The following is an 11,910-nucleotide window of genomic DNA, read 5'->3' as shown; positions in this document are numbered from 1 at the left end:
TCTCTCAACAGAGTGTAATCAGAACGTCCAGCCTGGATACAGCGCAGAAATACACTATCCGTTGCCACATGCTAAATCTGCAGTTATGTTAGCTGGAAAGAAGAAAGTGTACTGGTAATATAAGACAGTAGAAAGAGCCGTGAAATAGGGCACACAGTAAGCTTTTCACATTGTCTGTCAGAATAGTTGCAGTACACGGTACACAGTGTAGGAGAAAAACAACTCGACTTGGAATTTTGGGGAAACCCCCCCAGAAATATTGGCAGTTTTCAGCTCTTTATTACAGTTGAAATGTCCAATAACTCTGAAACGACTTGGTAATAAATTATTTTGTCTTTAGTAAAAGGATGACCTTTCACTAGACGTTTCAAACCATCCTGTGGCATTCTCCTAAATGGATGTCTTTTCTCCTGTATTTAAAAAAAAAAGGAAACAATGAGAATAAGGTGTGTGTAGGAGCATGCATGCTTGCATACTTGAGAGATTCAGCCAGAGAGAGAAAAGCACCTTAAATTCATGCACATTTTTATTGAGTAGTAATATAAAATGCTTTTTTCATTGTTACAAGTGCATGCTTTGATTGCCAACATTTCAGAAGTCAAATTACAAAGGCAAGGCTGTAGGCTGTAGTGAATTACTTGGGCACTTATACAATTGTTAAAAAATATCAATGGACTGTTTTGTTTTGTTTTTCTTTTTTAGAATGAACCAGTTGTAACCCGTAACTGATATACAAAGGGAAAAAAGTGAAAAAATTACACATTTTGTGGCACATGACAGAACATAACAAAATGACTAAACCATTATGACATTAACAGTTATCATGCATTTAGAGTTTCACATGTAACTACAAACTTATTTAAATTTCACAAGGTTTGCTAAACATGCTAACCATCTATATGTGCACTGACAAGCTTATGTTAAAAACTTTTTAAGAATACTCTCCCCCTTAGATTTTTCAAAGCTCTTTTTGATTACAAAATTTCAAAGGCATTAAGCATTTTTTTTTTTTAGAGAATATAAAGTACGCCAGTATACATACATTTCCAGTATAAGTCAGACCACTAAGCGCATTACAGTCCCATACAGGCCTATACAGCCAATTTTTTTTCTTAAAAAACATGCATAGGCAGATTTTTACAGAATATAGATGCTTTTCACTGCACTTCATATGGTGTCTTGTTCACTATACTTAAAAATGCACCACTCATAAATATTTAAATTCAGCAAGCCACAACCAAGACTTGATTTACGAAAAACTGCCCCCCAAAAAACAACAAAAAACCCCCTAAATATAAACAGCAAAAAAAAAAAAGATAAATGTTAGCATTATTCCAGTTTTTTTTTTTAAAGTTGAAGAAAAAGATATTTTCTGCCAAATTAGTAAGATAAGTGTTATATTTAAAGAAGGGCATTGAAGCACACTAAAGAAACCTGAGGTAAGCATAATCTGTACAAAATTAAACTGTCTTTTTTTTTTCCTTTTTTGGCATTTTTAACAAATTTGCAACATTCTGTTTTTATATTTTTTAAGACTGCCTAATTTATTTTATAGCCATTGTCTGACAAGAGTAGCAAAACATTATCAATAAATAGTCCTTATTTAGTTTGTACATCATTTTGTTAAAAATGTTTTGATGTCATCCATATTTAGTGCTGCAACTGTAAACGTACAATAGTTAGTAAGAAATTAGACAAAGTTTTCATGTCCAGTAACATAATAAAAGGCCTTTCAGTAACATATCTAGAAGTTCCCAATGCAGTAGGAAAACATGTTCAATTCCCCTAACTTTGCAATATATACCAGCGTTAGCTTTCATATTTCTACAAGCATTTTAAAGGCATATCCAAAGGAGGTGTTTGGCCCCCACCCCCCACCCACCAAAATAAAGTTTACTATCTCCTCTTAGATGATATTGTAAACTGACTCAACACCTGACTCCCAGAGCAAGTAAGCTAGTATCAGAGGCAAGAACATCCAACTGTTGATGTGCAGCAATCCCATCATGCCCTGCAGCTAAAAAAAACAGGAAGTGGTCACTGAATATTACTGCTATTACTGCCATTGCTGTCAGTGCCATTAGTCTCTGAGGAGATTGCCTTGTTGATGGAGTTAAGGTTGGCATCAGATGGCATGGCATCTCTGCGTGGAGGCATCCTCTCATTAATTCGATCTAAGCCTTTGGCTTCTTCAAAACTAGTGATCTTATGCTGTGGTGAGAATCCTTTGATAGCTAAATAAAGGATTATTAAAAAAAAGAAAAAAGTTAGCAAAGTCAAACTGTTGGTATTTTATCAATTTATCAACAGTCAATAACTGAGAAATTCCCCCATTGTGATGAACAAAATGACAAAAATCTGACAGCACAAAAGACTTCTTACCATATTGAAAAAAAACTGAAAAATTAACAACCAATGTCTCTCGCAAACCAAATGTCTTTCAACAAGATTAAGTTCCAATTTTTTTTTGTCCATTTGAGTTGTCTTAAAACATTATGAAGCTGACATGAAGCTACAATTTGTAATTATGAGCATTGCTCAAGGCAAAACGACTACCTATACTTTGTTCTAATAAATTAAAGCCTTACAAACATTGTGTCCAACCTTAGCAGCCTTACTCTGGCAAACATCCCATGGACTTTCAAGGACTTATTTTTGGAGTAAGGACCGAATAAAGACTTACATACTGTTCCAATCAGAAATCATGTATGGCACAGAGTGATCAATTTGATGGATACACATTAAAGATATCAAACAGGGATAGTCCTATAATCCTTTTGGAATCAAGGATGAACTGCTCATGTGTTACTCAAGAGCAGTAACTTTCCCTGTCATCACCTGGGTCCTAGAAAGTAATTTGGTTAAACTGGAGCAATTCAGTATGACATGGACTAAAAATATCATTCTTCTGGCATATTTGTTCCTCTATACGTTGAAAATATATTAGCACAGGACCCAATAACTGAATTTAAAAAGTCAATGAATCTGTCCTTCAGCAAGTACATTTTCATTGATCTCAGCAGGTGTCCACAGATTAGGCAAAAGTATCTTTAGAATCTGATACAACTATTGTATTACAGGACTTATTTTTGGAGATACGTCTATTTAAAACAGAAGAGAAAAAGGCAATGTAGGCAAAGAGTTGTTGACAGCCATTAATATAACTGATTGTAGCCTTCCGTGCCTTTTTCTCATCTATTCAAAATCAAATCAATTTACCGTATTTCCAGAACGTTGGTTGCGTTTTTATTATACTTCTACCTTAACATGCCATATAGCAGAGATGGTGTGTTAGTACCAGGAACCTGCAAACTCGCTGGGACAACAAGGTAAAGCAGTTTGAGAGATAAACATTTCCCCTCCCAATCTGACCCAACAGAACCACACTCTACCAAAAAGAAAAGTTTCTGTAAATTCAGCTTCCTCTCCCAACTCTGAAGCGGATAGCACTTTTCTTCTTAGTACCTCTTACAAAAAAGTCCCTGGTACCAACATACCACTCACTGAATTTTATGGGGAGCGTGGAAAGCAGCTGTCATGCTGAAATTTTGCCAACCATTCCTGTGCAAGTGTGTGCACTAATTTATTCCTCGGGATTAATTTCTTTAACCAATTTAATGGATGTTTCATATTTCAAGTAAACTTTGATGTGCATGGGTTTTTTTTTTGCATATACTATTTTAACATATACTAATTTAACATAATGGTGATTACTCAATCGAACAGGGAGGAGAAGTGGGAAAAGGGCAAGGCCCACAGCAAAGCTTCTTCTTTAATTCCACCCCCAAAATAAAGATGTCTAATGAACACCAATGCCAAACCCTTAAAAAAAGTTTCATGGATGGGTTAAACTATGTTAAACTGGAAATCTTGTCTCCTCTTCTGCAGCCTGACCCTTCAAGGTGCTCAGCCCACTGGGAGTTGTGGGTGCTGCTCATCTCACAGGATCAGGCCCCGGTGAACAACTACAGTGATGCTATTTTTAGCTTATAAGGGGAAATAATCTTTTATCTGGTATTTGCTTGCTTTATTTAGTAAAAATATGTATGACTATAGTGGCTAACCAGCGATAATGGCAAATGAAGGAATAACTTGAAGAATGAATATTCCTGGAATGGGGCTTGCATTCAATCAGTTTTATTTCAAACAGACATATTATAAACCTTAGTGCTGAAGAATGTGCTCTGCTGTAGTTGCTGGTCAGACAACGAGTATTAGCAGTTGACACTGAGAGTATACTAAACACGACACATAGTCACAGAAATCACAGAAAACAGCCAAACTGTCAACGAGAATGCACACTGCAGATTAGGATTTGCCAATAGGAATAGATAATTCCAACATAAATAGCAGCTCACTCACTGCTATTTAGAAAGCAGTTGTATTTTCTCTTACTTATTTTGTTCTACAATTATGTTCACTGCTTTATACAGATCAAAAACCCAATTCAAATGGCCCAGAGAGGCACTTTTAACATCAGACCAAAAGACCATGACAACAAGATTTTTTTTTTTTTTGGCTAAAAAGTAAACTATTTTTTAGGGGGGCAAGAACAAAATACAACTGAAAATAATTTTGTTTTAAAGGGGAACTTTGAAATTCTTCTTCCAAAACTTTTATTACTGATTGCACACTGGATAGACTGATTTAAATATAAAGTTAGATCTTAACAGTATGGTTAATAAAATTGCATGTGGATTAAATTAAAAGGATCACCAATAAAGCACCAAAGTTTGCAATACTGAGCATTCATAAATCTTCTGAGGCAGCCAGTATTTTTAGATCTGTAGCTTAGATGGTGCTGGTGCTAATGGTTGCTCTAATATAAAGACCCAGTACTTTAACTGACACTACCAGAAGAAACGGACATCTTGCAGACAAATGTCTCATGTTGTTTTACTTTTTAGAGAGACATAAAAAACATATTGAACTGTAACAAAGAACCATTCAAAATTATTTTTTTACTAGTGACTTCAGCCCGCCACCCCAACCATGTTTATAAAGTTGCGTGTTTTCTTCTTTATCAATGATAGCAGAAAATGATTTGAGGCAGAGAAATGATTCAGCCCTAAGAATACAGCTTATGAGCTATGTGTCAAAGAGCATTTACTAACAGCTGCCGTGTCCCCGTCTCTTTCAGCTAAAAGTCCCCACGTGACGCTACTCAGTACTTAGTTTAATGTACACAAATTAGAACACCATTGTACCTTTACGAAAAATAACACAACAAAAGACTTTCCCCTTTAAAGCAAGTATACTTTGGTTAATACCGAGCCACAATTGTTAGCCCACACCCACACACTCTGTACAAGCTACAGCAAAATGAATACACCCAGCAGAGCCCTTATCTGTTGCAGCAACAACAGAAAGGGGTCTGGCCAATTTACCTTCATCAGCCTCAATAGCCTCAACAGTCGCTGAAGGGAAGAAAGGGGGTAGCAAAATGAATGAGAAAAATGAGCAGAGGATTTTAACTCTAAGAACAAGTCAGTGAATAGCAAAGGAGCTAATAACTAACATTACTGTAAGTGCTGGATTTCGGCACAGAAGACAACACAGAAATGCTACACAAGGAACAGAAAAAGTGTACTTTGCAGGCTGATTTGAGCTGTAGAAAATGTTTTGGGAAGCTGAAGGATTCACAAATTAAACTTTAAGAAAAAACAAATTTGACAGATTTTCTTTTAACTCAAAGAAGTTGACAAAAATGGTTTTCCACATTGTGCATCTGGCCTACACAATGTGCTGTAAAACTACTGCAGCATTTATCAAAAAATGTGTCAAAAAGGGCGGGAGGGAAGTGGCATAAAGCCAGCAGAAGAAATTCACACCATTTATTATCTCAGTTTGGAGAAAACTAGTTGCTATTAGTACTACACAGGACTGAAATGTCATTTAAGAGAAAAGGGCAACATTTACAACTTGTAATATAAACATTTGTTCTCTTTCCTGACTTAAAAAACCAAAACAAAACTAAGGGTGTCTCTTTTACTTGCAAGTTAGCTCAGTATCAATGCATGTCCCAGCTCTATCTGCAAACTTCCCTCATTATACCACCATCTTTGAAATCCGAGCATTTTTAACATTTTAAATCAGATGGTATTTAACACACTGTAGGGATAAATATGAAATTTAAGGCTGCTGGTAGCAAAAGTGTAACAGCTTGGTCAGGAAAATGAACTTTTATGGTCAGGAGGTTGCTGCTCTATAATGTACACCATTGTTGCTCAATTTTTGTAAAAAAAATATCCCTATTAAAAATAACCAGTCAGTTTGAATTTGTTCTTACAGCCAGAGACTCAGAAGCTGAAGTAGTCAGGAAATGCAATCAAACATGTTGATTGCACAGCCAAGATATTTGTTAAGAAAAGTTGATAAAAAGACTACTACTTCAGAAAACAGATTAAGAGTCAAAGCTTTTAGCTTTTCCCCTTTCCTTCAACCTGAGATGATTTTTTTAAAATAAAAGTAATTTTTTTTGTAGTTATGTTAAATATAGCTTGAGATCAATGCTAAGAGATGTATATTGTCATCCTGTTGCATGGAGAAGTCACCCATGGGAATCCACACACACCACAGTGAGCCTGTATCTTGCAGGCTAAAAAGTAAGAGGATGGTAAATCAAGGGACTCGAAAAATAGAAACAAAAATGAAACAAAAACTAAAAGAAATATAACGACTGTGGTTAGAAATTAAGATGAGTAACTGGATCCAAAGTAGCACTGACACATTAGAAATAAATAATGACTACTAAAATGTGTACTTCCACAGAACTTATTGGTCAAATATTCTGTTAATACATATAGTACTATGAAAATGTGCTAACAAACTATGTAGATATCAGAATAGTTGGTGAATGGTGTACTGTGTGTTAACTAATGTAATGGTTTGTGTATAGGAATGTTTTACTAAGCCAGAATGCTGCAGTATGAGGGATTTTCCTTTTAGCCATTTTAACTAGATTTTTTTGGCAACATTCTAAGTTAGTTCGGTTCCTAATTTTTTCACTGGATGACGATAACATTTTCCTTGGACCAAATTCTCTGACAAGTCTAAAGAAATGATAATGAGAAGAGCCTGGATAAAGACCATAATTCTACTGAAACGGGCATTCTGATGACTCATATTGCAGCATTTTCAAAGCAGAACATTACTCTCTGTGTAACACACAAGTCACAACCTTCTCCCCTCCTCCCGCCCAAAAACAAACAAACAAACAAAAAAAACACACCACAGAATACCTGAATCTTCTAGGTAAGAGAAAAGAGACAGTAAAGGGAAAAATGCAAAGAGAAAGAATACTCCAGGAAGGAAACAGGAAAATAAGAGGCTGAGACTGTGTTAAAAATATAAAGTGAATTTCCATTTCTCACATGTATTGACAACAGAACTATACTATAGAAATATAAAACATTCTTGAGTGCCTGGCATATACTGAATGATAATAAACAAAAAGAGAGCATATAGTAATATTAAACACTCCTTTGCAACTCCAAATTCCAAGAGGAGTATTACATCAAAGGTATCCCTGCTATATACTTACAATATCCCTGTGACATGTCTTGCTACAAAATTGCAAAGAAAAAATGTATTGTGCTTGCATACATAGTGACCAGAGTATTAATAAATCCCTTACTTCAGATTCATGCAGATTGTGAAATTGCTTTCTTTTCTGTACCTCTTACATCATCATTTAGAACCCTCAGAAGATAAATTCCAATTCTAGAACTATTTTTGTTGGTGATTCTCAATGAGGAAGGAGAAGATAGATAGAATACAGTTTGATTGTCATTATTTATGCTGAATCTGCAGTACTGCGAATAGCAAAAGCGTTTTTATAGTCTCTATTTTTTTTCTATGAACTGTGTGGAATAGAAAGTACCTTTATAGGTAATGCTGATTTATCATGTTTGTAAAGTTTATTTTCTGATTTCTCTCTCTGAAAATCAGTGGGACATAATAAGTCTTGAAAAGTGGCCTTATAAGAACTACTCACAAAGGAGCAAGTACTACAAACCATCCTTTTTATTTTGTACTTTAATTTTTTCCTTTGAAAGATTGTGATTATTTTTCCTTGGCATCTGCAGTTCAGTCTGTCGTTTTATACATGTAATGGCACACAAAGACAAACATGCTCACCGCTTTGCAGAGTTTGCTTCCCTCCAGAGAGTACACCACTGGGCAGCATTCCTGTTGGAGTCAAACCTTTCAGTGTCAGCACACTCTCACTCTCTTCTCTGTAGAGGGGAAAAAGAATCAGTATTTTTTCTTTTCTAGGACTGGAACACAAGCGGTTGGACTGAGGAAAATACATTCAACAATACAAGTTGCGTCCTCATCTTAGTTCCATTTTAATGGTTAGGCTGTCTTTGCAGGGGACAAAATTCACCCTTGTGCAAAGGGCCTGCATGAGGCACCCCTGAAGTCTCACTTATGCCCTACTTGAGGTTTCAAGTGGCGTATAGGTCTTGCCCAGGTCCTCTGCACAGTACTGGATATGGGCTGTTATTCAGCTAATAATGTAACTTGGGCCTGTAGAAGTATGCAAATATATACAGACACTGTAATGTTGCTGTAAACCAGGGGTGGCCAAACTGGCTTGCGACCCACCTGCGGCTCTTTCAAGTGCAGCTTGTGGAGTCCCCCCCCAATTCTCCACCTACCTGATTTGGGGGGGGGAGGGAAGAGAACTCGGGAACTCTGCCTTACAGCAGGGTGGTGGGGTAGGGACTTCTGCCCAGTGGGGAGGTGGGTTTCGGGGCCTCAGCACCTCGGGGCGCACCCGCCGGGGCTCAGGGCTTCAGCAGGTGCAAGGCTGAAGCTGAGCCCTGGTAGGTGCCTCCCGCAGGGCAGAAGCCCCAAGCCTCAGCAGGCAGGCCCCGGCTCTCAAACTTCTGAAGATTGTTGTATGTGGCTTGGAGGGTCAGTAAGTTTGACCACCCCTTCTCTAAGCCATCAACATGGGAGCAGTGGGACGAGAGGAGTAATAGCATTTGTTAGCAACACATTTAACCCCTTCCTATGCTACACTCTCCCAAATCAGGGCTTTTTAAAACCATCATCTAGACAAATAGCCAGGGACGTAATCAGTTGATTGTCAATCATTATAAGGTACCCAGCAATAAGCAAAACCATTACATTGATGGGAAGTTTTAGTCTTAACTTCACCACTGCTACTGTGACAATGATAGTAAATTAGCTTAGTTCATGCACTCAAGGAAAATCATTTTAGGAAATTTGAGGAGTGAGTTTTGCAGGTTTCCAAATATAGAAGTGTAAAGTGTATCATTTTGAATGCACGAGGAACAGCATAAGGAAGAACAACTCATCACAATGACTGAACAGCTTGAAAAGAATCTCAATATTGCTTTAAAGAAGTATAATGTTGTTTGCATTGATACTTGCTTTTCAGCAAAAACTGAAAACTGCCCCAATTTCTTTAAGAGAAGCAAATTTTGATGTATTTTTCTTTGAAATATGAAATTATGTTAATCTGATGGAAGCCAAAATGCACACAGACAAATGCAGAATTTGGCCCCAAGTGCACTAGATGGTAATGTATTTTTCTCCACTAACACCAAGAGCTGTCAAGTATTGTTTTTGTTTAGTAATAATGCAGGGCCCATAGATTTCTGTATTTAAGAGCTTGTCTCTTTCCCCTGCAACATATACATTTTAGATTCTATTTACAGCCTGAAGATTATGCAGATTATTTTCATGATTTAAGAACTCAAGTCAGATTCTCTCTTCCTCTATACTCCAATCAGAGCACAAGCAAAGGTTTGAATGTCAAGCAGAATTAACACAGCATTTGTATCACATTAAAGGATTTTAAACACCAAGCAAGGTTGTGAGTCCTCAGTTGATAATCTATTTCTGAGAGACAATTCATAACCTGCGTTTTGAATTGTCACTTCGCGTCATTTCTGATTGATCTTGGAAAAGGATTCCAATATTTCTTATGGATTTACCTTTACAGGGTGTTTGTAAACAGTATTTTTCTGCAATTTCTGTTTTGATGAATTAAGAATAAATTGGGTATTTCTCAAGCACCTACTGTAACACAGTATTTTTTTTTTTTTTTTTTTGCTAACCCTTAATTTCAGCATAGCCTTCTTTTCCCTTTTCTTTTGCTGCTCAGGTATTTTATTTCCACCACAAAATATGATCACAAAAATATAATTCACTTGACATTATTTATATGGTCCTATCATGAAGTACTGATGTCATGTAGAAATGGTGGCACTTGTGCCATTATGTGATGTATCCTAAACCTACCTTTGTATGATGACTTTTTCTTAGGGAAATTAGCAAAAGAGTGAAATGCCATTTTATCCCCTGATTTTGAGGTTTTAATAACCAATGGATCTTATACTTTATGAGCTTCACATATGTGGAAAGCAGCTTTCTATCCAAGTTATGTCAAAATGGCAATGTGTCAACTCACATTCACGGTGTATAGCTAAGAAGGTTATGGCTATTCTGTCTCAGAAGCTGATCCGGATGTGTTCATACTGTGAGTGAAGTGCAGTAGTATATGATTTTCTGGATGTCTAAAAAAAGGCTTTTTTGGGAACTAGCTAAAAATAGTTTTAAGAGGCAGTAGAGACTTAAATAAGTAGAAGTGAAGATCCCTGTGCAAAAGACACCAGAAATCGGGGGTGGTTCCAGGTCCTAGTGTGACCTCTACCAACCCATGTCCACAAAAGAGTGGCAGATCTGAGGCAACTAGGGAAATATGGTCTAGAAGAAATTACTATAAAGTGATACACAATTGGTTGAAAAACCATATTCAAAGAGTAGTTATCAATGGTTTGCCATCTAACCAGGACAACACATCTAATGGAGTCCCACAGGGGACTGTCCTGGGTCCAGTACAATTCAATATTTTTCATTAATGATTTGGCTAATGAAGTGAAGAGTATGCTTATAAAATCTGTGGATGACATCAAGCTAGGAGGGATTGCAAGCACTTTAGAGGACAGAATTAGAATTCAAAATGACCTGGACAATTTGGAGAATTGGTCTGAAAACAACATGATTAAATTAAATAAAGCCAAGTACAAAGTAGTACACTGAGGAAGGAAAAAAAAAATCAAATGTGTAACTACAAAATGAGAAATAACTGGCTAGGTGGTAGCACTACAGAAAATGATCTTGGAGTTTATAGTGGGTCACAAATTGAATGAGTCAACAATGTGATGCAGTTGCAAAAAAAAGTGAATATCATTGTGAGGTGTGTTAACTGCAGTGTCATATGTAGGATGTGGGAAGTAATTATTCCACACTTCTCGGCACTAGTGAGGCCTCAGGTGGAGTGCTCTGTCCAGTTCTTGGTACCATACTTTAGGAAAGATAGGGATAAACTGGAGAAAGTCCAAACAAGAGCAACAAAAATTATAAAAGGTTCAAACAACAATCTAGGAAGAAAATATAAAAGAACAGGTATGTTCAGTCTTGGGAAAAGAAGACTGAGGGGGGACCTCATAACAGACTTCAAATGTGCAAAGGGTTGTTATAAAGAGGATGATCAATTGTTCTCCTTGTCCATTGACAGTAGGACAAGTGATCAGCTTAATCTGCAGCAACTGAGATTTAGGTTAGATATTAGGAAAAACTTTCTAACTATAAGGATAGTTAAGTATTGTAATAGGTTGCCAAGGGAGGTTGTGGAATACCCACCATTGAAGGCTTTTAAGAAAAAGGTTAGACAAACACCTGTCAAGGATGGCCCTGCCTCAACATGGAGGGAAGGTTTAGATCAGGGGTCGACAACCTTTCAGAAGTGGTGTGTCAAGTCTTCATTTATTCACTCTAATTTAAGAGTTTGCGTGCCGGTAATACATTTTAACATTTTTAGAAGGTCTCTCTCTAAGTCTATATTATATAACTAAACTATTGTTGTATAAA

General features: G+C 36.7%; 1 protein-coding gene across 4 annotated transcripts in view; it reads right to left on the bottom strand.

Annotated features, from left to right (window-relative positions):
* Positions 1 to 508: 508 nt before the first annotated feature.
* Positions 509 to 11,910, bottom strand: part of PPP3CA (protein phosphatase 3 catalytic subunit alpha) — a 304,975-nt gene continuing 293,573 nt past the window's right edge. For all 4 annotated transcript variants that reach the window (XM_045018965.1, XM_045018964.1, XM_045018966.1 and 1 more), the window contains 2 exons: positions 8,140 to 8,237; positions 509 to 2,234 (listed from right to left, as the gene is read on the bottom strand). In XM_045018965.1, the coding sequence (XP_044874900.1) occupies positions 2,038 to 2,234; positions 8,140 to 8,237 (295 nt within the window). In that variant the 3' untranslated portion in view covers positions 509 to 2,037. The remainder of the gene's footprint in view (positions 2,235 to 8,139; positions 8,238 to 11,910) is intronic.

The sequence above is a fragment of the Mauremys mutica genome, chromosome 5 (assembly GCF_020497125.1).
Source record: "Mauremys mutica isolate MM-2020 ecotype Southern chromosome 5, ASM2049712v1, whole genome shotgun sequence".
NCBI classification, from domain to species: Eukaryota; Metazoa; Chordata; order Testudines; family Geoemydidae; genus Mauremys; species Mauremys mutica.
Note: the sequence above shows the minus strand (reverse complement) of the source record. Positions and strands in the feature narration are given on the sequence as shown.